Source organism: Molossus molossus, unplaced genomic scaffold, assembly GCF_014108415.1.
Source record: "Molossus molossus isolate mMolMol1 unplaced genomic scaffold, mMolMol1.p scaffold_m16_p_11, whole genome shotgun sequence".
In the NCBI taxonomy this organism is placed as follows: Eukaryota; Metazoa; Chordata; class Mammalia; order Chiroptera; family Molossidae; genus Molossus; species Molossus molossus.
Genome location: NW_023425346.1, coordinates 1,217,457 through 1,244,621, shown reverse-complemented (window position 1 = coordinate 1,244,621; position 27,165 = coordinate 1,217,457). Strand labels below are relative to the sequence as shown.

Genomic DNA, 27,165 nt, shown 5'->3' with positions numbered 1-27,165 from the left:
AGTGCCTGACACTCACACAAGGCCAAGAACAACACCTGTTTTCCCCAGCCAAACTGGAAGAACAGAAATGACCCACACTGAACATAGAGAGGTGGACTGAAACAATGGAGAGGAGCTCCGGGACCTGTAACATTATCACAAAATGATAGAGTATTGACATGGGGAGACTGTGCCTAAGTTATGTAGATATGACTTTTTAGAGTCACATGTAAAAAATCTATACAAAGATACACAAAACATACTACACATAAATCAAAATGGAATTCTAAATAAATATTCAAAGGCTGAATAGGTGCCTGGCCGGTGTGGCTCAGTGGTTGAGCCTTGACCCATGCACCAAGAGCCCTGATCCATGCACCCCAGTCAGGGCACATGCCCAGGTTGTGGGCCCGATCCCCAGTGAGGGGGGCATGCAGAAGGCAGCCAATCGATGTTCTCTCTCATCGATGTTTCTGTCTCTCTGTCCCTCTCCCTTCCTCTCTCTCTCTAGTATCAATAAAGAAAAAGAAAAGGTTGCATAGGTGTACATGTTCTCATTGACACTTACTTAGCATAGCCAGCAGGATTACAAAGAAGCCCACTCAGGACCGCCCTGTGGATCTGGACCTAGCACTAAGCACCAGCAGGAACCCACTGTGTCCCGCTGACTGCTCCCTTCACATCGGGTGAACTTGGGTGAGTTTTCTCTTGGAATCCTGGACCTCCAGCTTCAGGTAGCAGGTCCTGACTTCTTTTGAGCTGTACTGGAAAATCCTGGAGGTGGCAATAAAAGATGAGTGTTGAGATAACTCAGGAAAAGGAGACAATGGCAGCAGCTTTTAATTTTAGCTTTTCAATTGGAATTGCTTACAGAGAATCTGAAAAAAATATTTGCTGAGTTAGATGAGATAATGAACTCCTTTAGCTATGAAGAAAAAGGGCACTTGCTCCTCCACCCTGAATCTCCGGTATTCTTGGGTGACCAAGAATCTTCATGGAGCCCTGGCTGGGTTGCTAAGTGGTTAGAGCGTCGGCCTGCAAACCAAGGATTCATGCGTTCGATTCCAGTCAAGGGCATGTTCCTTGGTTGCAGTTCCTCCCCAGCCATAGTCAGGGTCAAATGGGAGGCAACCAAACGGTCTCTCTCTCACATTGATGTTTCTCTCTCTCTCTCTCTCCCTTTCTCCCTCCAGCTCTATCTGAATATTAATGTAAAAATATCCTCAGGTGAAGACTGAAACAAAAAGGAAGCATAATTACTGTTGAGATAAAGTTTGTCAGAGTAATGACTTCGTTTGGTTCAACACAAACATACATGTTTTATCATCTTAAACATTTAATATATATAAGGCTAGGTTATTTGATCACTAAACTTGTATAGATCTACAAAGAATACACCCAAATGGAATAAAAACACAAACTTGTATCACACTTAACATTCAGAAAGAACACAGCTGTTTTTATTAAACCAAAAACATTAAACTAGTTTATAAATATCAATCTAGTTTCATTTGCTTAAATGGTGAGAATTTATCTTTAAAACATTTTTTAGTCAATTTCTATAAAACATGTTTTTCTTTTGCCCTTTGACAGTATTAGAAGTTTAAGCTCCTTAACTTTGGGGATTTTAGGGGTATTCCATTCGTACAAGGTTCTCATGATCTCTAAACCAATCATAAGAGAGCTCCTTTAATTAAGCCATTTTATCATCTAATTTGGCAATGCCATCCAGAGACAGGGAAACTTCATATGTACTCCATGAAAGTGAAGGTCTTTCTGAACCACAGAGGCACCGACATGCAGAGATCAAGAGGTAGCAGCTCTGATTCTAAAACGTCAGCCCTGGCAGTCAATGTAGATCTGCAGAACTCAATGGTCCACATCAAAGAGCTGTTCTCTTCCCAGGGGGCGTAAAACCTTCACTGATTTTAGCTCAATGTGGACAAAAGAACAAGTAACAAGATTCCCTGGCAGCATCTACCCAGCAGAGACAAGGTCTATAAACCCAAGTGGCCAGTCGGTGAAAGCAGCCAACACCAGAAATGGAGTGAGCACTGGAAAGGAATCAAGCTGGCGTCCTCACTGCGCCCTGGTGGACACAGGAGGAAGCTCGGGCCCAGGACTATGTCACTGTTGGTCCCAGACCCCCAGTCAGGAACAGAAGGGCCCACTCCATGGGCGGAGTAAGCAGGAACCAAACACAAGCTTCGCTCCTATATGAAACTCTTAGAGAAAATGCACAGACAAGGAAGGAGATGGTTTACCTGGGCTCTCACACTAGGGAGACTGTCCAGCAATGAGGAACATCTCAGAGAAGAGGAAGCAGTCCAGGGTTCACAGAGCCCATGGACAGAGGGCCACAGGGATAAGGGTTGGAGGTGGGAAATATCTCAGAATAGATGAAGGCTGGGATGTCCTCGTCCAGACACAGAGGTGTGGGGACTGCCATTGCTTTCCCAGACCACAGGGCTCCAAGTTCATTGTGGACAGCATACGTAAAACTGAGGGACAGATGCTTCTGTCATAGCTTCATTGCTAATCTGTAGCTTTGCCCAGGTCCATGGAGTTGGTTCTTCTCTTCCACGAGTTGGGAAACTCTGGGATAGGTCAGTTTTATCATGTTCAGCATCTTTAAGTGTAGATGGTGCAACTGTAGATTGAGAAACATGTCTTCTAATCTTTTTAAGCCAAAATCCATTTTTAAATATAAAAAAATAGTATGAATACATTGCGTTCACTTTAGAATAAAATATTAATTCTAAAATAGTAAAAGTTTTAAATTAAAAGGTAAATGTAGGAGGGTTTTTTTTTTCCTTTATTGATTTTAGAGAGAGAGGAAGGGGGAGGGAGAGAGAAACATTGACGAGAGAGAACATCGACTGGCCACCTCCTGCACGCCCCCCACTGGGAATCGGGCCCACAACCTGGCTATGTGCCCTGACCAGGAGTCAAACTGGTGACCTCTTGGTGCATGGGTCGATGCTCAACCACTGAGCCACACCGGCCGCGCTCTACTATTTGTTCTTAATAATTATATTTAGGTTACCCATAAAAGCTTTATGGGATGTCAGACCAAGTCAATCATCATTCTAAGTTATTTTGGCTAACAAATTTGCAAGAGTAGGTGAATAAAAAAGCATTACACTTAATCATTTTAAAGACATGCCTATTTTAATTAGCTTTACTATCAAATGTTTTATCAGAACCTGAAACACATTTGGGTTAGTTTCTGTTACATTTCTTTCTTTCTTTACATATATATGCACTTAATTCCTTTAAGCCAATTAAACAAAACTCTTTATAAGTCAACTTTATTAATATCATCCAAAGGGTTTGTGTGTGTGTGTAGATATACAGATACAGATATATAGAACATATCATATAATAAACAATAATAAATATATAATTACATATAATAATAAATGTTATTATCAACAGAACAATTAACAGAGAAAACTCCACCTTCTTCAGTTAGGATGTGGTTTACTTACACACACACACACACACACACACACACACACACAGATGCATCTAGAGACCAAAGTTTTGTGGGATTTTTTGTTTGTTAACCCAAGGATTTTTTTTTCCCACTGATTTTTAGAGAGTGAAAGCAAGGGAGGGCAAGAGAGAGAAACATCAATTTGAGAGAGACACATCATTTGGTTGCCTTCTGTACACACCCCAACCGGGGAAAGGGATCAAACCTGCAACCCAGGTATGTGCCCTTGACTGGGAATCAAACCTGTGACCCTTCAGTAGTGCAAGCCAACCCTCTATTCACTGAGCCACACCATCCAGGGCCAAAGTTTTGTTTTTAAGGCTGTGTTTATGTATGCCATACAGAACTCAGCAGCTCCTGCTGCTTTTAAGATTCTCTGTCTTTAACCTTTGGCATTTTAATTATGATGTGTCTTGGGGTGGGCCTCTTTGGATTCATCTTGTTTGGGACTCTTTGCACTTCCTGGACTTGTATGGCTTTCTTTCATCAGGTAAGAAGTCATTATTTTTCAAGTAGGTTTTAAATTTTGTACCACTTCTCTTCTCCTTCTGGCCCCCCATGATGCAAATATTGGTATACTTGAAGTTGTCCCAGAGGCCTCTTACACTATCTTCATATTTTTGGATTCTCTTTGCTGCTCTATTGGGTGGTTTTTGCTTCCTCATATTCCAAATTGCTGATATGATTCTCAGTATCCTCTACTTGTTGATTCCCTTTAAATTATTCATTTCGGCCCTGGCCGGTTTGGCTCAGCGGTTAGAGCGTCGGCCTGTGGTCTGGAGAGACCCGGGTTCGGTTCCCGCTAAGGGCACGTACTTTGGTTGCAGTTTGTCCCCGGCCCTGGTTGGTCGTGCGGTGGCAGCCACTCGATGTGTCCCTTTCAAATCGATGTTTCTCTCTCTCTATCTCTTCCTCTCCCTCCCTCCCACTCTATCTGTACAAAAAATGGAAAAATGTCCTCGGGTGAGGATAAAAAAATAAATAAATAAAAAATAATAAATTATTCATTTCGGTTAGAGTAGCCTTCATTTCTGACTGGTTCTTTTTTATGGTTCCTAATTCCTTTATCAAGCTGTTGACGTTCTCACTAAGTTCCTCGAGCATCCTTAGAACCATCGTTTTGAACTCTGTATCTAGTAATTTGCTTGCTTCCATTTCATTTAGTTCTTTTTCTGGAGATTTCTCCAGTTTAATTTGTTACCTGTTTCTTTGTCTCTGCATTTTGTCTGCTTCCCTGTGTTTATATGTATTAGGTAGAACTGCTATGTCTCCTGGACTTGGTAGGATGGCTTTGTTTAGTAGGTTTCCAGTAGGGCCAGTGATGCAGCCTCCCCAGTTACCTGAGCTGGGCACTCCAGGTGTGCCCGTGTGGGCTGTGTGCGCACTGTCCTGCTATAGCGAGCCTTGACTGCTGTTGGCATCACCAGGAAGGACTGACCCCAGGCCAATCAGCCAAGAACCAGCTGCGACTACAGTGGAGGAGCTGCTATGCAGGTGTCGACCCTACAGAGCAGGACATGCTTCAGTGGGGCTTTGGTGTTCACCAAGTCTGCCCCTTGAGTGTGTCATTCGTGGAAGTGGTAGGGTTATAATCTGGCATGATCTGAAGCTGTCCACTGGGTGCACTGGCTCTGGGGTCTCCCGGGAGGTGCAAAGTCAGCCACTGCTTGTGCCCTGTCTAGGACCACCAGGCTTGAGCTACTGAGCAACCTGCAGGTGGCTGCTACTTGTGATGGGCTTGGAGAAGCCCAGGAGAGGACATGCTGTGAACCAAGGTGGGCTGCGACTAGTGCCAGGCCCGGGGTCACTTAGTGAGAGGTACAGAGCACGCTGAGGCCACTGCTGCTTGTCTGAGAGATTTTAAGAAAGTTGAAGCATGAGGAAAGAGAGGCCAGTTGTATGGAAAAGCCACTGGAAACAACTTAAATGAGCCCCCAAGTTGGGTGGGGCAAGGTCTCAGGAAATCACCAGGGCAGGGTGAACAGTGTGAGCCAGGATGAGAGAGACTCAGATATGGTGCTCACCTGTTGGTGTTGTGGTGGGGTGGGCTCAGCAAAGGCACAATGGCCTCTGCAAGCACTCCATCTGGGAGGAAGCTGCCCTGCCCCCAGCTCGTGCCCTAATGCCAGATAATTTAGTTCCTCCCATGTGTTCCTGGTTCCTTTCAAGCTGCTGCCCCAACACGAGCTTAGAGGGAGAGAATCCAAGTAAGTCCGTGCACAGGCCCTTTTAAGAGGAACTGCCTGGGACTCCAGGGCCTCAGTGTCATTCAGCCACAATCCCCACTGGTTTTTACAACCAGAAGTCATGGGACCTTCTCTTCCTGGCACTGGAACCTTAGGCTGAGGGGTCTGTTGTGGGGCTGGGTCACCTCATTTCTCAGGAGGGACCTCCACAGCTAAGATATCCCTCCCAATTAAAAAACACCACACATGGGTATGGAATCCACCTGTTCTGTGCCTCCATCCCTCCTACCAGTCTCCATGTGGCTTCTTCTTCAATTCCCTAGTTGTAGGACTTCCATTCACCTAGATTTCAGGTGGTTCTGAATGATGGTTTTTGTGGTTGTGGGGGGATTCTAGTACCATGTTTACCTATGCTGCCATCTTGACCAGAAGCCTCTGCAAGTGGCTTTTTATTGGCTTTGGAAGTCAATCTTAATTCCTTTGGAGTCCAGGCATGTCTCTCTTAGACATATATTCCAGTCAAAGTCTTGGTTATAAGACCACATAGTTAGAAACTGGTCTTATTAGATTTATGCAAAGAAATGTATTACCAAGACTCATTTATTAAGACATGCCTAATCAGGTAGGCAGAAAAAGCTAGTAATCCCTAGATTGGCAAACATTCCATAACTTTTAGTAACATAGGCTCTTTTACTGGCAAACACACTGACACCTTAAGAGGCATACTTCCATGGAGACAGGTATCATATAGCAAAATCCACTGATTTAGTAAATTACAGGTGAAATGGGTTAACTGATTGGCTTTGATAGGTTAGAATCAGATAAAATCTATTTTTCAGAATTTTCATTCCAACAGATGGCACAGATAAAGTTCTTGGAGACCACCACTTTAAAGGCAGAGAGTCCTGCCCTGGCCAGTTTGGCTCCGTGGTTAGAGGATTGGCCCGCGGACCAGAGAGGCCCAGGTTCATTTCCCGCTAAGGGCACATACCTTGGTTGCAGTTTGTCCCTGGCCCTGGTTGGGATTGTGTGGGTGGCAACTACTCGATGTCTCTCTCTGATATTGATGTTTCTCTCTCTCTCCCTCCCACTCTATCTGAAGATATATGCAAAAAATAAATAAAAAATGTCCTCGAGGATAAAATAAAATAAGTAAAAAATAAAGGAACAGAGTCCTTTCTTTGAAAAACCCTGAATTAAATTCCTTGCCAGAGTAGGTACTTCAGAGGAATGGAGATTGCACTAGTATTGATTTTTGGGGAGAAAAACCTAAAAAAACAATTTTTCATACTTTTGAACAGAAGATTCGATAACTGAGGGAAACATGAACACCTTTTTTCTATGTCCCCTAGCTTTCTGTCTGGTCAGTCATGATGTCCCATGACCCACACAACCTAAGCCGACTGGGGGATTCACATTCACCCACAGCCTGAGGTCCCTATCACTTCTGGGACAGAGACTCTTCCCACAGTTGTCCAGGTGTGGAGCCTTGAACTCCACACAGAGATTCTGAAAGCCTCTGACCTTTTTGGAGGTTCCCACCCTTTTGTCTGGCTGCACAAGAGATGTCTATTGTCTCCACTGTCTGAGGTAGAAAAATTTGAGCCTTTTTAACAGGTCTTTAATAGCTGGGCGGTGTGGGCTCAGTTGGTTCAACTGGGCAGAATTACAAATAGTGTTCCAATTGGGAGACAAAGGCAAGAGGCATTTATGAGAAAAGGAAGAGAAACTACGTCAAATACATCATCAGTAGAAGGAAGGCATTTCTATAGGTGCAGATAAGCTAACATAGTGGTGTGAACTCTAAAGAATGTTTTTAATTTCCAGTCTGGTAGTCATAATATCCTCTTGTTATCTTTGAAACAGTTCCAATGTTGCTTTAGGCCCAGTCCAAAGGGTACTTTGCTGTTTGAACATTCCAAAGGCGTGAGGAGTAAGACAGGCAAGGTAGTTCCTCTGGGATGGCAGTTCCAACTCCAATTTAAAGTGGCTCCATTTATATTATTCTTTGCAGTGCCGGGGGGGGGGGGGGGGAGGATATGCCCTGGACGTTAGGAGGATAATGAGCACACAAAGGAGACTTGAGATGGTACACCTGGTTCTAGGTGCTGTCCCAGAAGCCACGTTGGATTAAAGGAGTGAGCAACTGTGTGGAACATTTCTGGAAGTTTAAGGAGGGTAAACACCGAAACTTGCACTGGACTTGGCAACAAAAGTATTTGGTGACTTTGTCATGAACAATTTTGTTGGCATAATGGAATGAAGTAGGTTCAAGGACAATGGAGACAATTAGAGACATCAAGTTTATAGACTCTTCAAATGAAATTTGCAGCAGTAGCTGGGAGAGATGGGGTCAAGAAAGGGTTTTATTTTGTCCTCTGTCAGTGCAGGAACCAGAGCAGACTTCTGGCTTCATATAATACAATTCCCAGGGAAGCCCTCTTTATATAACGGGAAGCTCACAAGGTTAAGAACCAAAACACACAACCCTACCCTACCACCACTTTTTGGGGATGACCTTTAGTAGGTTATTTAATTTCTCATCTGTACAAAGAGCAGAACAATCCCTGTGTTTTCCATCTCACAGCTGGGTAAATGACTAGGAAACATCATTTATGTATCACCATTTTACTTTCTGTCTCTATGCTCTGACCCAAGAACCTCATGTAAGTGGAATCATACAGTATTTGCCTTTACGTGACTAATCTATTTCACTCAGTATCCTATGTCCTCAGGTGCATTCATGTAGTAAACCAAAATTTTCTTCCTTTTTAACGCTGAATAATATTCCACTGTCTGTGTATACCACTATTCATTCACCCCTAGGTAGACACTTGGATTGATTCCACTTTTTGGCTATCATTAATAATGCTGCTATAAACAAGGGTGTACAAGTATCTCAGGACCCTGTTTTAAATTCTTTTTAACATATACCCAGAAGTAGACTTACCAGGTCATTATGGCAATTCTATCTTTAATTTTTTGAGGAACCGCCATACTGTTTTCCACAGCAGCTGCACCATCTTACATTTCTAGTCATGATGTATGTTTCTCCATGTCTAGCCAAAACTTTCTATATAGTAGCCATTTTAATGAGTTTACTCAGAGTGACGATTACTATTATCAAGTATGAAAGGATTTCAATCTAAAACGGAACCAGAGAATGTGAAAGGGACACTTTCACACATGCGCCCTCAGGAAAACCAAACTTAGTAACTGAGAAAATGATTTCCCATAAGTGTCTAATTTAGAGACTTAAACTTATTTCCTACCAGTGAACATCCATCAAGAATCTCCTTCCCCAAACCAATGAATTATCTGCATGGGCTCCAGCGAGTCTCAACAGACTCGCCTGTAGCTTGTTACAGCTTGAGTTTTGAGTCGTGCATCTTTTAGAATTTTTGAGATAACTGTAAGTAAGCAGTTTTACGAATACAGAGACCCCTGTGTACCCTTTACCCAGCCTCCCCAACTGTGACATCTTGTAAAAACACTGCACACCACAACCAAGACACTGACATCCACAAGGCCAAGACAGAGCACAGGAGTCTCTCTGCTTGCTAGAAGACCTGCTGCCCAACTCACAAACCGTTCAACAAAACCAATTAGATCTTCAAATTCATATAAAAAAGTAAGATGCCAACCGTTTCGGCACAGGAGTCCCTCAGGTAACCTTTATAACCACACCAACCCCACCTTCAAATAATTTTTAATGCTAACACGATTTATTCAGGCCCCAACAGCGCCTTGCACACAATAAAGAACAAGGTCTGGCCCTGTGGCGTGGCTCCGTGGTTGACGTCGACCCTGCACCACGAGGTCGCAGGTTCAATTCCCGGTCAGGGCACATGCCCAGGTTTTGGGCCCGATGCGGCCAATCCATGTTCTGTCTCAATGATGTTTCTATCTCCACTTCTCCCTTCCTCTCTCTCTAAAACCAACAAAGAAAAAAAAAGAACAAGGTCTGGCGCGGGAAGGTGAACGCGGAGGGCAGCCCAGGCTGCCGCCAGGCGCGGAGACAGCGGAGCGGGGACCGGCGAACCTGCCCTACCCGAAGGAGACGCAGATCCCGCCTCTCGTCCCACAGCCGACCAATAGCTGTCGCAGGGGAGAGCCGCTACCGTCAGCCAATGAAAAGCGCCGGAAGTAGGTGGCCGCTCCCGGCCCAAGATGGCGGATATCCACCGCGAGCTGCAGGAGTACCTGGCACAAGGGAAAGCGGGCGCGCCGGCGGACGCGGAGCCACTGCTCGCCGCGGAAAAGTCGGAGGAACCCGAGGCGGGGGCATGGCTGGACCGCGCGGGCCTGCGCTGGGCGTGGGCGCGGAGCTCCGCGGAGCCGGAGGCGGGTCCGGCGTGCCTGCCGAATGTGACACGCACGCAACAGCTGGCGGCAAGTGGCGTGTGTCTGCTGCTGGCCACGCTCTGCTTTGGCCTGGCCGCGCTCTATGCGCCCGTGCTGCTGCTGCGCGCCCGCAAGTTCGCGCTGCTCTGGTCGCTGGGTTCGGCGCTGGCGCTGGCCGGAGGCGCGATCCTGCGGGGCGGCGCGGCGTGCAAGCGCCTTCTGCGCGGCGAGGAGGCGCCGTCGCGGACTACGCTGCTCTACGCGGCTGCGCTGGGCACCACGCTGTACGCCGCCTTGGGCTTGCGCAGTACGCCGCTGACGGTTCTGGGCGCCTGCGCGCAGGTGGCCGCGCTGTTGGCCGCGCTGATTGGCCTGCTTCCACGAGGCGCGAGCACTGCGCTCCGCCTGGCGCTCGGGCGGCTGGGCTCCGGCAGCCGCCTGGCCAGGGCGCTGCCAGTGTGACACCTGGACGCGGGAGCAGGGACGACGCCCACTGCCCCTGGGGTGCGCGGAAAGCGGACCACGTGCTGTTTGGAAGATGCTCAATTCTGGCTTTTTGTTCTGACTCAATGGCTTGTGCTGTGGGAACGAGATGTGGTCATTGAGTTGATGTGCAATGAAACGTACATGAATTATTCTTGCGTTAACCGTGGTCTTACCTGAGCTCAGTAAAAAAAAAAAAAAAAAAAAAAAAAGTCTTCCTAATCAGCTGCTCTCGTGACTTTCCCGAGGCTCCTTTTTTCTGTTTAAACCTCCAGTGGTAGATTGGAGTTCAGCTATGATAAGCTTGTCTTTGGCTCTTGAAAATTTTCCCTCGTTCTTCCACGTGAGTGGACCCATGAGGGTATCGATTTAAACGTTAAATTTAGCCATCGGATTTTTTCAAGTACTTAAAGAGGGTTTACCTCGGCTTTTCTTTTAGTGAATTGTCAATGTGCCTTATAAAGTAAGAGGAATACTGTACTGATGAAAGCGATGGACCTAAACATCCGTGTCGATGACAAAAGCACGCGATGGACCTAAAAAGGACGCGCTCTGCCCCGTCGTGGTGTCAGCGGGTGCACGTGCATGCTTTGGGAGACTGGGCACGCCTGGTGAGGGGCCCTGCAGAAAACTCCATCTGCGGTTCCATGTTTGCAGACACCACGGGCAAGTAAATTCTCCATTGTATGACCTGCTTTTTAAACATTGTATGCCAAGCCTAACACAATGGAAGATGCTTTTCATATCTAATTGCAGTTTCCTTCCTCTGGGTCAGCACTTTTTATCTGTGACTTGATTGCACACCTAAATTTATTGCCAGAAAATGTGGGCTAAATATGCTGAGTCCATAAAACTGTATGCGTTGTCACTCGTTACATATTAATTAGAATGTAAAATGTATGTAGCATTTTAAAATCCTATTTCAGTGGTTCTCAGTCACATCAGAATTACTTGAAAGCCAAACTTAAGACGAATTCAATCAGAATCTGGGGCTTGGGACCCAGGCATCACCTTTTTTTTGAGCTCTCAAGATTCCACATTCAGCCAAAGTTGGACTCACTTTTCTGTGTCCTGGATTGCACAATTTGAACAGTTTTCTGGGGCTGGATTCTAATGTTGCCTAAACAGTTGTCAGGCAGCAGTTGAGCCTCTTCTCCAACCTCAAAATGTGTTCTCAGGTCCCTGCCACCGTAGTGACCAACATCCACAGGACACAGCCAGGCTACTGCGAACACTTCCTTCCCACAGTACTATTTGCAAATAATGTCCTGTTCCTGGACAGTAAATAGGTTACCTACCTGGAGGAAAATCCAACAGGGTATTTGTAAAAGCAAATGCAGTTTTCAGGGAGTGGTGTGTTTTGTAATGAGAGTCCTAGGCCCTTGGCTGCTCCATCTACCCCTAGTGAAATCGGTTCTGATTCTAAATTTCTCCAGGACTTCCACAACTGGAGGACTTGAACATGTTTAGCACACTTGTTGGTATTTCTAAATATTGTTTTTCCAACATTTTCTCAAGAATTCAACACTGAAAATCTAGCTTTTATAAAATTCAAAGTACAATGTATTTTGACAGTGATGTTTTAAAATGTGTATATGTATAAGTATTTCATAAATATATACTGTAGAGATTTCACTTTTTTCTAAATTCACACCAAAAATGTAACCTGGGCTCTGGCCGGTGTGGTTCAATGAATGGAGCATTGGCCCTCACACCTAAGAGCCACAGGTTCGATTCCCAGTCAAGGGCAAGTTGCAGGTTAGTTCCCCGGCCCCAGGTGGGGTGGGGTGGGGTGTGGGAAGCAACCAGTCGATGTGTCTCTCACATCAGTGTTTCCCTCTCTCTCTGTAAAAATGTCCTGGGGTGAGGATGAACAACAACAAAAAATGTGATCTGCGTATCTGCTTACTGAGGTAGTGTGTGCTAAAGTTAACGCCTAAGATGGTAAGATGATCATGTTTCTTACCACATGAATCTCAGAAAAAGGAGCCTAATCTTGATAGAATCCCTTTTCAGATTCTCAGAATTGATTACATCTTCTTTTTAAGATGTGTCAATGGAGGGCAAATAAACAATATCCACAAACCTACAGCAGTCTTGAGCTACCTGTGTTTACAGTGAGGTGCTAATAAATAAGATGTTTTTATTTCAAAGTAAAGTGAAAACTATTCACTTTTAGTATATAGGTCCTGAAAAGCAAAATGAGTGACTGCCATATTCTCACTTTGCAGAAATAACTTACTTTTACCATTTTTTGCATTAATAGAGAGCTAGTTATGAATTGTTTACATACTGTCCAACCATCCCTGAGAAAAAAACTTTCTAAGCAGCTCCTGAAACTCCAGCACCACTAAGTCTGCCAAAGCAGACTTGTCTCCAGACTGAAGCTTTGAATGATGAAAACTTTCTTATAAAAACAAAGCAAGGGTCAGTACTGAAAGTATTGTAGAGTTAGCTCAAACCGAACTTTTGGCATCCATTCCATATGGGGCCGAATGTTACATTTAAAACTAAAGAAATTTTACTTTACTTCCTGGCTTACTGAAGTTAGGGTTGTCCCTGGCCTTAAACATGGGTATCTCTACATAACTAGTATGGAAAAGAAAGAAATTATTGAAGTTTTACAAACTTTTTTCAGACATTTTGGTCCATTCTTTTCAACTTAAACAATTTGTGAAATGATTTACAGTAATCAAAAGGGTACATGAAGTTAATTTCTGGCTTACATTAAGTTCCTCTAGTCAGAAACAAGGCAATTCAAGTCTAAGGTGATTACTAGGAGATGCACCCAAGGGAGAGCCCCTACTTGGATAATGAGAATATTTTTTTTTCTCTGGAGTATAATTTTTCATCTGCCAGAGCACATCTAACTAAGGCTTTGAATCTACTCCAAACTATGTTCTAGTTTTACGGTATTTCTCTATTACAAAAATAAGTGTGAGAGAAAATGGCTGGATGAGAATCTGTTTAAAAACGAAGCTCACAGATGAGATGAATTTAGATGACAGGCTCCATCAAGTCTGCTCGCAGCCTCAGCAGACAGTGCGGGAACGGTTTCCTAAGGCAAGCACATCACAACTGGTTGTTCTGTCAATTCTTGCATAAATCACATTCTGTATTCATACAAAAACAACTTAATGTTTTTCTCTGACAAACTGTACATATAGAAACAAATCTCCAATTGGACATGAACTTAATTTTGTGGAGGTGCTCCTTGTCTCATGACACTTAAAAAAATTCCAGCTTTTATCTTCACAAAACAATGGAGGAGCTAGGGCAGTGAGGATGGACAGGACAGGACACGCCAGCTACTCTGGGCAGCCAGCAGCAGTCTCTCCATCCTGAAGACCTCAGAGGGCTCCCAGAATTCAGCTGCCCCAGAAAGAGAGCTCTGGGTACAAGGTGCAGGCTTCCTTTTGTTTCTCTTGGTAAGTCCACAAGAAATTCTTAAATACTGTCCAGGAAGGTGAAGGAGTGCTCACCCCCACTTCTACCGACCCCTTCCACCACCCCTTGAAGCTCCTCGCCTCGGTGGACCCGAGTTCATGTTACTCCCTCTGCCCCAGTTACTGCCACTCCGGACCCCTCTAGAAGGGGTACCACTGCCTGGAGGGACCCCAAAAGGTTCGTCTCTGTGGTATCCATCATGGTGATCTCCATCCAAGGAGCTGGAACGTCCAGATTTTGGCACTCTTTGGGAAGGTCCTGGGCCCCCTCGGCCTGAAACGAAACATTGATTTTGCATGACTTTTTTAAATCAGAGACAACTGATGACTTCCTGGCATGAACTTTTACTGTGATGACAGCACAACACTTCAGAAACTGGCATCAGAGCACTGAAAGCTGTGTCCCGCCCTCTGGACCACTGTCCGTCCAGCCTGGCCTGTGGCCATGCCCTCCACATCCACTGGCCATGCTCCCCAAGGCCCTGGGACGGAGCGAATAGGAGGCCAAGAGATACACAGCACCCCCGGGAGTCACGGACCCCCACCTGGCTCTGGTCAGCAGGAAGTGGAGCCTCACCCTCTGTGCCCCAGGGCTCTGAGGGAGGGTCTGTAAAGCACTAAGGAGCTCTTGAAGCACCTGGATGACGGTAGTTACAAGTGCTCTAAGTACAATAAGCTTTTATTAGGATCATCTCACAACTATGTGGCACTTTTGATTTCCTTTTAAATCGTGAAATAAAATATTTATTGAAAAGCAAAAGCATAGAGAAACACTAGCTTTAGAATTATTTCTCCCAGGGATAGTTTTATTAGTTTGTCTTGACACACTTTAGGTATCATTAAAATTCTGACTTAAAATTCTTCTTCTCATGAGATGACAAGATTTGGTCACCTCTCCCCTATGCATTATCAGAAGATTAATGACAACTTTATTTTGTCTTAATTTTTTTAATGTAATTGAGTCCAATTAAGACAAAGAGATTAGGCCCTGGCTGGTTTGGCTCAGTGGTTTGAGCATCGGCCCGCAGGCCAATGAATCGTGGGTTTGATTCCAGTCAAGGACCCATACCTCAGTTGCAGTTCATCCCGGCCCTAGTGGGGTCGTGTGGGAGGCAACCATTCGATGTGTCCATCTCACATCGATGTTTCTCTCTGTCTCTCCCTCCCGCTCTATCTAATGATAAATAGAAAACTATCCTTGGGTGAAGGGGAAAAAAAGAAAGAGGTTAGGAAAGCTGGCCAAAGGAATAATTTTGGCTTCTTTTCTTACAAAGTGCAAGCCAGACCCACCAGAAGGTGCAAGGGCAAAGCTGCTGTCAGCGGGGATGTCACTGTCACACTAGCCATGTGGCCAAGGACCTACAAAGGTGTCCTGGGTGCCCATACAGAACAGCCACAAAATGTGTGCTTGGATGGGGAGACCTCCTGATGACATAAGGTGATTTCTGAGGGGTTTTCTCTGACAAGAACCAAACTCAAGAACAAAAGCCAGAACTCTGCAGGGAGGCAGGTGAACGGGCGTGGAGGATGAGCTGGAGCACATGGCAGTTTTCCCAGCAGCCTCCATACCACACCACAGAGGCAACAGCCCGACCGGAGGCCAGAGCTGTAGAACGTTTGGTGGCCGCTGCCCGGGCTGAAAGTTCCTTCCACCTGCGCCTGCCCCTCACTGAAGAGACAGAGCAGCCACCAGCAGAGAGCACCTTGGCCAGTTAGAGCAAAGGACCACCAGCAGAGACCGTGCTGGCACCTGACAGAGCTGAGCTTGAACAAAGCAGAGATTCTTTATAGAGGGAGAGGGAGAGAGAGCACGAAACATAGATGTGAGAGCAAAACATGGATTGGCTGCCTCGTGCACAGCCCCTACTAGGGACCGAGTCTGCAACTCCAGCATGTGCCCTGACCGGGATGGAACTGCAACCAATCGGCACACAGAATGACACCCGACCAACTGAGCCCCATCGACCAGGGCAAAGTAGAGACTCTTGAAAGCAGTGGAGGAGACTTGTGCAGAAGCCAAACTCAGTCCTGAGTGAGAGTGCTGACTGGCGGTGGGGTGAGGCCAAGCAAACTGCATTTGTACCACGTGGGAACGTGTGCCTTTCCTCAGCCTAAGCCCTGAAGGGTGGAATGTACCCTAGCAGGGGACAGATAGAACAGGCATACCCTGGAGTGGGACGGGCCTGGAGATGAGGCCTCCAGAGGCCCCTGCAGCCTTCTCTGCAGGGCTATGGCATTCACAGCCCCCAGTACTGGAACCACTAGCCTCTACTTACCTTTGCCTCCTCGGTCCTCAGAAGGACCCCCTGGGGCTTCCATTTCTCTATGCTCAGAGGTCCCTGGCCCATCGTGCCAGGGGCGCTTTCGGGGTGGCAGGGATGCCATGTCCATGCCTTGAAGAGAAGAGGGACGTTCTCTGCTAGCTGGGGAATGACCATCGTGAGGGGGATGGTCAGGGCGGGGAGCATCACGGAAATGTTCATGACCTGGCCCTGAAACAGAAACAGAGGTAGACATGCTCAGAATCTGACAGTCTCCTTAGAACCACAGTGTGACCAACAGCAGGTAGAAATTAGACTGTTAAGAGTAAGTGAGAACCAACATTCATTCATGCAAGAAACACACCATGAGTACATTTTTTAAAAGGTCAAGATTAGAAATCAACATGCCACCTAAAATAAGAAGCAGGTAAGGTCCAGAAAAGTGGATCTCAAACTTTTTAGTCTGAGAATATTTTTACCCTCTTTTCTTCTTTTTATTTTTAATCCTCACCCGAGGATATTTTTCCATTCTTGTTCAGATAGAGTGGGAGGGAGGGAGAGAGAGGAAGAGAAACATCGATTTGAGAGGGGCACATCGACTGGTTGCCTCCCACACGACCCTGACCAGGGCTGGGGATGAACCGCAACTGAGGTATGTGTCGCTGACAGGAATCAAACCCGTGACTCATTGGTCCACAGGCCAACACTCTAACTGCTGAGCAAAACCAGCCAGGGCTATCTGTACACTCTTAAAAATTACTGAAAATCCCAAAGAGATTTCATTTATGAGCATTATAGATAATAATATTTGCCATATTAGCCATTAAGACAAGACTGAGAAAACTTTAATTCACTTAACTACATTTTCCAAAAGTGAAAGAATTCAGTGTGGAAAGCGCTACTGTTTCATATCTGGCACATCCCGCTACAAATGTCCAGCTCACTAGAAAGTCGGACTCTGCCCTCCGTCTCTGCCCTCGACATCTCATCTCCTGGGACAGAATGCTGCTGGCTGAAGGACGTAAGAATATTCCAGCCTCCGGTAGAGATGTGAGCTGGAAAAGGAGAACCTGGTGGACCTACAGGAGAGTCCCAGGCCCCCGGGGCCTTGAAGTGCTGTCTAGAGGTGCCACAGGACACACACAGGCAGTTCTGCTCCCTTACCTGGCTCTCTGCTTCCATCCCAGGAGTCTGGTTTCCGTCCTCCTTCAAAGCGAGGAAATTCATCAGGAGTGGGAAGTAAACCCTTCCTTCCTCCTACACAAGGAAACAAAACACCACCACACTCACAGACTATTTCAGGTGTGTTCCCAAACATTCACCTCTCCACACCTGCCCCCCCGAGCCAGTGTCCTCAGCACATACCTCGTGGGGCACCCCGACCTCGTCCCCGGAGATCTCTTCCTCGGGCAGCTTCATCAGAAGCATCAAAACTCTCCTCTGGACCAAAGTCTTCAGGACCAGGGAAGCCATCCCTTCCTCTCGGGGGAGCCCGGCCTTCGTGTCTCGGCGGGGCTCCTCTCCTGAAGCTGTGAGGCAAGAACAGCAGAAAGTTCACCTAATGAAAGACTTGCAGCTCCAAGTTCATGTTTCAGAGAAGCATGAAAGAAAATATGATACGTTAAATGGGAGAAAAACAAAGTAAAATTGTTTATTTTTTAAAGTATACATTTTACAATCCCAATATTATAGGCAAGAAGTGAACACATCAGAATAGAAATATTTTAATTTTCTCTTAGGCTTTTAGGAATAATAGCAGTGAGCATTTTTTAAGTGCGTATATCATGCCAAGTACTTTGTGTCCCTCATTCCAGTCCGTGCTCCCACACGAAGCCGGTACTGTGATGAACTCTGTTCTACCCGCAGTACACGGAGGCACAGAGATCAAGTCCCTGACTGAAGGATACACACTCCTGTTCAGGTTTGAACTCAAGTTTTGCCCCTCAGCCCAGGTTCTTTACCACTGTCTCCCAAACTACTTCTCATTATCATTTACATTTTTATAATGAACATTTAATGCTTACATAATCAGAAAAGAGGAGAGTATAGACGCATGCCTGCCTGAGTAATAGACTGAGACATCTGCTCTGCCGTTCACCCTGGATCACCCAGTCGCTACCCAGGGGTGGCTATAAACTTCACCAACAGACCATTCCCAGCTGACTGGTGCACAGGTAGGCATCTGGCTTACGGCTGTCTGGTGCCCCCGGCTGAAAAAAATCTTACTGTCTCAGGAATTCTGGAGCTGGGAAGTGAGTCGGCTGAGAGCTACTGAAGCCGAGCCATTAGGAGGGAGGACCAGCACTGCAGCAGCCGTTGGGAGCAGAACGAGGGCCTGAAGCAGGAAAGGACGAAGCCAAGAGGGACCATGGGAACTGAGAAAGGGTCAGGAGATGGCAAAGGCACAGGGCTAGTCCGCATGGGCCCCTGCCTGTGACTGGCTGTCAGGTCAGGCCTTCTGCTTTTTCTTGAGTCTCCATTCAATTCCCTTTTGTTCCATTTTATTTTGAAAATTGTCAAATGTAAAGTTGAAAAAACTAGAACAAGTTCATACATCCGTCATCTAGATTAGTCAGATAAGATTTTGCACGAGCTGTATCTTCCCTTTATCCACCTGTTTCCAAATTCATTTTCTAAACTGTTCTAAAGTTAGCTGCCAATGTGTGTCCTCTCTGAAAACGATGGTAGGTCTCTTCTAAAAACACAATTTCTCCTACTGACATAGTTACTACTCTAACATGTAATATTATTTATTCTATAGTCTCATTCAGCATTCTCCATGTGTCCTCAAATGTCCTTTACAGTTGCTTAAAGTATGGATTTCCATCATAAACACACGTCGTCCGTAGTTCTGTCTCTGTGCTCCTCCTAAGAACAGTGCCCCTCCCATATTTTATGGTTTGTGATTTTGATATTTAAAACTGTGTTTTCATTTATTTTTTTTTGGAGAGGAAGGGAGAGAGAGAGAATAAACATCGATGTGAGAGAGAAACATCAATCAGCTGCCTCCTGCCTGCCCCCAGCTGGGGATCAAGCCCGCAACCTGGCATGTGCCCTGATCAGAATCAAACCAGCACCTCTCAGTCCATGGGACGGTGCTCAATCCACTGAGCCACACCGGCTGGGCTGATCTTGACATTTTTAAAAGGTTCACCCAGGTGTTTTATAGAGTGTACCACAATTAAAATTTTCTGATTGTTTCCTTGTGATTTCGATGCAGGTTAAATATTCTTGGCCAAACTAATTACACCTTCTCAGTGACGCCCAGTCTTTTTCACAGTTTATGATATACAAGTGGTGCGGCGGCCACACTTCACTGTGCAAAGGTGCAGCTCAGTAACCTGGGGTGGTTCTGTGGCAATGTTAGACTGTCCTGTCTTCCCACAATCTTGACCGAGCGGTTTTAGCACCCAGTGATGATCCCAGCCTGAAGTAACTTACGAGTCATGTTCCTGCAAAGTGGGGGAAGGTGGAACTGGCCAGGAGGAGGACTGAGGGGGGCGGGAGAGTGAGGGCAGAGAGCACTGTCTCCCCGAGACAGACTCCAGAGAGGATTCCCAGACACAGCAGGACTGTGCTCTTGCCCAGGCACCTGTTCTACAACTGCCCTGGTTACAGAAGAACAAAGAGAATCTAAGTTGCCCTATTTAGAAAACAGCTCCAGTTATGATCTAAATGTGTGTGTCCACCCTGCCCCACGTGAGCGCACTCTCTCTCTCTCCATATGCTGAAGCCCTAATCCAGTGTGTTACTTGAAGATGGGCGTTGAGAGGTGATTATAGAGTTAGATGAGGGCATGGGGGTGGGACACGAATCATGTGGGCACAGCGTCCTTCTAGAGAGTGACCCTAGGGAGAGCTTGCTAGCGCTCTTCCATGGGAGGACACAAGGAGTGTGTGCCTGTCTGCAAGCCAAGAAGAGAAGTCTCACCAGAAACCCATCCTGCTGGACCTCGATCTGGGACTTCCAGCCTCCAGAACTGTGAGAAAACAGGTGTCTATTGTGTCAGTCTGGTATTTGGTATGGCTGCCTGCGCTCCTAATAAACTGACCTCCCTCAAATGCCTCTCCTTCCTTATTTGACAGATTCATTTATTCAAGTTCCTGAGCGCCTACTGCGACACCACCACAGCCCCAGGTCCGGAGGACACAGCAGTGGGGAGGAAGCTGCTGTGCTTCTGAAAGGCACAGGTGACATGGAACTAAATTTATTACTAGTGTCACACGGTGCTAAGAGCTATGAAGGAATATAAAGCAGAGCTGTGAACAGGGCCCACTCAGCATCAGCACGGAGCTGTGAACAGGGCCCGCTCAGCATCAGCACGGAGCTGTGAACAGGGCCCGCTCAGCATCAGCACGGAGCTGTGAACAGGGCAGGCTCACATCTGTGGGACCAGCACAGAGCTGTGAACAGCATGAGAGTCTAGGCTGGGTCTCACTGACCAATGAAATACAATACAAACTGAGGCTCAGCAACATCTGACACTTTGCACCAAGCTCAGGAACTGCGAAAGCCATGGTGACGCCAGAGCCGTGGCGATGAGGCGTGTGCAGATACAGAAGCCATCTCAGAGTGAACACTGGGATATCACAGAGAAAGGCCGTGTGAGAGCTGGAAGCCCTTAAATCTCTTTTTGCCAAACTCCTTCTGACAGCTGCTTCCCTCAACCCTCCATTTCACCCTCCGTGGCCTTTGATCAGCCCATCTTTTCCAACACATCCCTTGAGGACAGGGTTGCCAACCCTGAACTCAATCACTACCAGCAACACACATGAGAACTGGGGTGGGAAAGACATGGGCAGGGAGACTGACCCAGCACAGGCCGGAGCCTCAACAGCATGGGCACCGCAGGACCCTCAAAGGTCGAGAAACTGCTGGGTGTCGGGGTGACCCCTTGTCTGAGAAATGCTCACAGTAACCCTCTTATGATTCGCCGTGACAATTTAATGAAGCTATCTAGCACACAGTAAATATCAACATTATTGATTATTCTGAGTCACTTGAAATTTCACTGATCGTTTTTTCTCCATATTTTTTTTTCCTCTTTGCTTTTTTTCCTCCATATTTCTTGTGTTCCTTTTTTACCCCGAGCAAGCTGTGTTCAAGCCTGACCCTCACCTACTTTAACAGCAAGAATATGTTTCAGTTTGATTTGATTTTGTCAGGATCTTTAGAAAATTTCACAAAAACTGTCTATTTAACAATTCCTTTATTCTTAGTCTGTGCATGTCTCCTAGTTCATCACTCTGATCAAGGGACCTGAAGCTTTCCAATCAGATCCAAGAAACCATAGTATGCAAATCCTCCCCTCACTTCCAAACCACCAGAAAATAAGCAAAAATAAAATGGTTTCTAAATTTTAAAGACAAAAAAAAAAAACACATTAAGGTTAAAAAGCATAATTTTTTACGTCTAAATGCAGAACATGGAGAATGGAGGCTGCGAGTGCAGGAGGAAGCAGACTCGGGACAGAACAGAGGAGCTCAGGGAAGGAGAGACAGACCCGCAGACTTTCTGCCCCACCTTTCTTCTCTGCGCCCGCGGAAGCGTGGGTCCTCGGGATCCCGGGGGAATCGCTCGTCTCCAGGTCTGCGGCCTTCCCACGCCCCGGGGGGGCCCCGGGCTGCACCCCGGCCATCCCCCTCACTGAACTCCCTGTGGTCAGGAGGGAACGGAGGCCCGGGGCCCCCTCGCCTCCACTTCTCTTCTTGCGGTAAAGGTCCTCCTCGCCCCTCAAATTCACGCAATCGGTGGCCAAAGCGCTTGTCGGGATGGAAGTCATCTGGTCTGCTGAAGTCGTCAGGAAAGTCGGGGTGAGGGCCGCGCCTATCAGGGGGACCCCTGCAGTCCTGGCCGCCCCGGAAAGGTCCCCTGTCTGGGCCGTGCTCGGGGCCGCTGCTCTGCTCATGCCGCCTCTCTGACATTGGGCCCATGTGGTGGTTTGGAGGGCCCCGGGAGTCACCTATAGGAAACAAAGCTGCTTTTACCAGGTCTTCCAGGAATCCTGCCAACACAGGCTGATTTCAGCATCACAATGTTTCAGAATGCATTTTTATTGAGAATGTTTCCACCTTGGTTCTCTGCATACTTAGGAGACAAATGTCTGTAAGGCATCAGACAATGAACAGAACTAGGGTTTGGTGGTAGAGTTCCCTTCGCACCTGCTGGGTTAAGCAACCAACCTAGGGCAAACTGCTGACCCCTGTGATGTCAGCAAAACCCACTTTCCAGCACAGTGACTGACAGAACAAGCAAGCCTCAGAGCAATGAAACTGAGCTTCCTTCCTGCCCCATTCTCCCAGTGGTGCTCTGGGAGGAGATGAGAGAAGCCCCGCCAAAGGCCAGGGAGCAAGCGCAGGCAGACCCCTCTGCCCTCACAGAACACTGCCACCTGCCACTGTCTGGGACGTCACTCCTTTGACCTTGATTTGTTGAACTCACACTTCGATCCTTGGCAAAAATCTTCTGTGAGGCACATGGAACCACGGGCTTCTCTCTTATGCCAGGTGACCACACGGCCCTGTTGTACCTCAGTTTCAAGGTATTTATATGAATACCTTTTCTGCCCCTTTCTGTAGATAGATCCCTCCTCTATATCATCACCATTCTTTGCAGTGTTTGGAAACCCACTAAAGATTTTTTCAAATATTTGAACATATGTAATATATTTAAAGTACTGAATAAAAACTGAAAGAGACCAATTAAATTTTGATGGTTAGCTTAGTTCACCTCCTAACTCTGAAGGGGTGTTTTCCTGGCTGCTGAACTACTGCAACCATTATCAAGGAACACTTATTTTCTGTCAACACAGAATTTAAATCACATTTCTGAAAAATGGGTAGAAAAGGGACACTCCTACCTCTAAAACAACTAGATTTTTTAGCCCTGCCGGTGTGGCTCAGTGGTTGAGCGTCAACCCAGGCACCAAGAGGTCACTGGTTCAATTCCTAGTCAGGGCACACGCCCAAATTGTGGGCCCCATCCCCAGTGGAGGGGGGGGGGCATGCAGGAGGCGGCCAGTCAATGTTCTCTCTCATCGATATTTCTGTCTGTCTCTCCCTTTCCTGTCCTCTCTCTCTAAAATCAATAAAGAAAAAATAAATGAAAAAAGTACATTTTTAAATAAAATTCTTCTACTTGCCCAGCTCAAGTCTTTTACTCTTTACTCTAGCAACAAAGATGAACTGAACTTTGCCATAATTCTTACCCTTCTAATGTCCTTCCTCTTTCATTTCTGTTCATTTCTTTTGGCCATTTCAATACCTCCTCATTATTCAAACATGTCTTTGAAAACGTGGAAATCTCAGTATAAATTTTTTTTTTTTATCCTCAACCAAGAACATTTTCCCATTTTTTTGTTCAGACAGAGTGGGAGGGAGAGAGAGGGAGAAAGAGAGAGGGGAGAAACATCGATGTTTAAGGGACACATCGAGTGGTTGCCACCCGCACGACCCAACCAGGGCCGGGGACAAACTGCAACCGAGGCACGTGCCCTTAGCGGGAACCGAACCCAGGTCTCTCTGGACCACAGGCCAGGGTGCCATCTCAGTATGAGAACAACCATTTTGCAGGCTCTCCCCTCCCCTCCCTGAAAGCAGTCCTCCACGCCCAGGAAAGCACCTTTTGGGTTGGGTTGCCTCTTTGTTCACAAGTATCACAGAGCTATTTCCTCAGGACCCCTCACCTCTTAGTGTCTTCATTCCTGCAGCCAATGGCTTCTCCCTGACATCACGCTGCTTGACCTTGGTGTGACCTCAGACACAGCAGACCTTTGACCTAAGGAGCTGAACATGTCCCATTGGGACTTACCTATGAAGAGCAATCCTCCCTTTTCCTCTATCTGTTTAAAAGACCCTGTTTATCCAAGGAAAGAAACCTACCACTACAAATGAGAAGGGATGTGACCTTTGGTGATGGGGCAGCAGCACCATCCAGTGGGGGACGACAGGGCCCCTTTCTTGGCTCTCCCTTCTCCCTTTGGTCCCTGGGAGGAAAAAGAGAGGAAGAAGAAAGAAAAGAAAAAGAGAAGGAAAAGGAGAGAAAGAGAAGGAGAAAAAGGAAGAAGGAGTACCCTGGCCGGTTTGGCTCAGCGGTTAGAGCGTCGGCCTGTGGTCTAGAGAGACCCGGGTTCGGTTCCCGCTAAGGGGAACATACCTCGGTTGCAGTTTGTCCCTGGCCCTGGTTGGGTTGTGTGGGTGGCAGCCACTCAATGTGTCCCTTTCACGTCGATGTTTCTCTCTCTCTCCCTCCCTCCCACTCTATCTGAACAAAAATATCAAAAAATGTCCTCGGGTGAGGATAAAAAAAAAAAAAAGGAAGAAGGAGGAGAGGAAAATCTCAGAGACAGGCACAGGGCGGGAAAGGGGGGCAGGCTCTTGGTGTGTGGATGCTGTGCCTATGGAGAACACTCTTCTTCCTAAGGACCCCAAACCCCAAAGGCTGGTGCTTGTGCCTGCTTTCTCTTCCGATGGCCGCCATTTCCACAGCGTGAAATCAGAACGGACCTTCTCCTGGTTCCTTTACTCCTGCCTGTATCCTAACCTCCAATCTCTCACATACATTCAGGACTGAGCTTCACCTTCCAGAGGTCCTAGGGCGGTGAATGCCCACAAAGACTTTTCTTCCTCTGATGAAACAGCAAGAGCCCTACTATGTGCCCAGGTGCTGCAGGCCTGGCCAACGACAACGAAAAGGAGTGAAGTTCTGTGACGTGCAATTCCACAGTGTTCATGGTCCTCTAGTAACGACCACCTCCCAACCTCCCCCGTCCGCATCCCTTGCTGTCCCACCCCTAACTCTCCAGCAGCCTGCAGCCCTTCCACTCCGGTTCCAGTTCGTTGTCAGGTATGAGCACGTCATCCTCTAGGGAACAGGGGCCCGGCTCCCGGTGTGTGCTCTCAGCTCCTAAGACTAACTCTGTTTTCTAATAGCCTCACATCTAACTAAACACTGACAATTCTTATCTCTGTGCTCCTCACAATTACCCACAGCTGAGGCATGACACATCCGAGCACTGCTCTCTTCTTTTCCAGTGGTGACCCAGCTAAATGATTTAATGCTTGACACAATTTAGAGGGAGAAGAGGGTGGTATTAAAAACACTGTTAAAACCTCTGAATTCTTTATCCCATCAAAACATTTAAAATAAATCAGTTCAGCTCTCCAGCTGCTAAGAGACACACTTGTATGGGATGGGCACAGGCGTTACTCCACCCACAGACGCAAGCAACGGCTCCCCCCAGCTCTAGGCCATGAGGAGGTCACTTTCTCCGGCAGCACTTTTGGCTACGTAGAGCAAACATACGAATGAGAGCGACTTCAGACAAAGCTAATACCTAAAATGGCTGACCATTCTATCAATTACTTACCAATAAAACCATTTATTGTAAGATTTACCCGAAGGTGGTGAAATACAATCTCTTATTCGGCCGAGCAAATATTTACCTTTGTTAGGGCCAGGTCCTTGTCCAGGGTTAAGAGGGGGAATGCGACCTTGAGCTCCCTGCTGCCCTAGGCCTGGTATCAGGGGCGGGGGGCCTGAGCTCTGTCCTTCCTGAAAAGATGTTTGTAAAGAGAGGGTGTGAAATCATAGGCTTGTGCTTCATGAACACAATTTTACTATAATGTGACAAGATAAAAACGTCAGGTTGCCCCAAAGCTCAACAGAAATTGTAGCCCTGAAGTTGTGGAAAGGAGATACTCCTCTTCCCTTAACAAAAGGTACAAATACACTGTAAACCTGCTGATAGGTTTCACTTAAAAGGAGATCTTTCCTTGCTGTGCCCTAAGCAAGGACTCCCCTGGAAAGTAAAGTGAGGAATCGTGAGCAATGCCCACACCGCACAGAGGAACTCCTGGATCTTCCAGGAAAGGTCCACCCTCCTCTGGCATCCAGGACCCTTTCTACCTACGAAAGGGCTGGGTGTGAAGGGAGGGGATCAGCAAGGGCTGGGCTCCTGACAGAGGGTGTTCACAGCAGCTTTCTCCTGTCCCCTCCCTCTTTTCTCCACCTTCTAGACGCCCGTCCTCCGCACCCAGCTGCTCAGGCCCTGCGCAGGCACCTGGGGCTCCCTGGTTCCGGTGGTTCCTGCTGTCTGACACCAGCCTCCGCTCCGATGCTCTTCATCTCCTCGCCCCACAGCCTAAGCTTGTCCCCAGTCCTCATGTCTGTATTTTCATCTAGCTATGTCTACATTCTCATTCCCTGCACTGTCCAGTGACCTGGATCAGACCTGCTGACAGACAGACAGACACATGCCTACTACAGAACAGCAGTTTCAAAACCATCAACAGCTACCTTGCTCTCACATCACAACTAGGTTCTATGAAAGAGCAGCCTGAGAGGAGGGTCACACAGCTCTAAACCACCAGTCATTCCTATGTGCTTCTGTTCTGTAGGTTCAGCATCTTTCATGCTGTTGATTTAACACCTGAAAGCAATCCCAGTAAATTACACTAATTAAAACAACTGATTTAAGTAATCCACCTGGTCACAGTGAAGAAGGTCGGATTTCAGCATGCAAGAAGTGTGAGCAAAGATATTCACCGGGCACTTCTGAGATGTGAAATGCCCTTTCAAAACTTCGTATTCCTTCTACCAATATTTCTGTATGTCAATAGAACCTTTACAGCCATTATGCTTTTCATTTATAAAATCTTTTACTACATGAAAAAAATTAAAATTCTCATTAAAAAGTGCACAAGTTCTGGAAATAAACTCAAATGCTATCGGATTCTTCACTGCTATGACATCTTTAAGCTCTGGAAGATCTACTGAAGAGCACCACGTAACCTACTTACTTAGCTAGTTATCTGAATCCTGTGAATCCAGGGGTCACCTCCACATCGCACTCTCAGAGCTGTCGTTTTCTACACCCAGTCCCACAGCACAGCCCCTCCGAGTAAACAGCACCAGAGCGCCAGCGTGCGCTCACTCACTCTGAAATGCGGACAAGAACGCCCGAACCA

The 27,165-nt window shown here is 46.7% G+C and overlaps 2 protein-coding genes across 4 annotated transcripts in view; one reads left to right on the top strand and one right to left on the bottom strand.

Annotated features, from left to right (window-relative positions):
- The first annotated feature begins 9,778 nt into the window (after positions 1-9,778).
- SFT2D3 (SFT2 domain containing 3) lies at positions 9,779-10,697 on the top strand. Its single transcript, XM_036254503.1, has one exon. The coding sequence runs from the start codon at positions 9,835-9,837 to the stop codon at positions 10,468-10,470; it is 636 nt and encodes a 211-aa protein (XP_036110396.1). The 5' UTR covers positions 9,779-9,834; the 3' UTR covers positions 10,471-10,697.
- A 2,884-nt stretch (positions 10,698-13,581) lies between these two features.
- WDR33 (WD repeat domain 33) overlaps positions 13,582-27,165 on the bottom strand; it is a 70,042-nt gene continuing 56,458 nt past the window's right edge. For 2 of the 3 annotated variants that reach the window (XM_036253272.1, XM_036253273.1), the window contains 6 exons: positions 25,642-25,750; positions 21,722-22,160; positions 17,564-17,727; positions 17,363-17,455; positions 16,214-16,429; positions 13,582-14,211 (listed from right to left, as the gene is read on the bottom strand). In XM_036253272.1, coding sequence (XP_036109165.1) covers positions 13,982-14,211; positions 16,214-16,429; positions 17,363-17,455; positions 17,564-17,727; positions 21,722-22,160; positions 25,642-25,750 — 1,251 coding nt within the window. In that variant the 3' untranslated portion in view covers positions 13,582-13,981. Of the gene's footprint in view, positions 14,212-16,213; positions 16,430-17,362; positions 17,456-17,563; positions 17,728-21,721; positions 22,161-23,959; positions 23,983-25,641; positions 25,751-27,165 lie in introns of those variants that run through there. The other variant, XM_036253274.1, reaches the window with a different exon arrangement.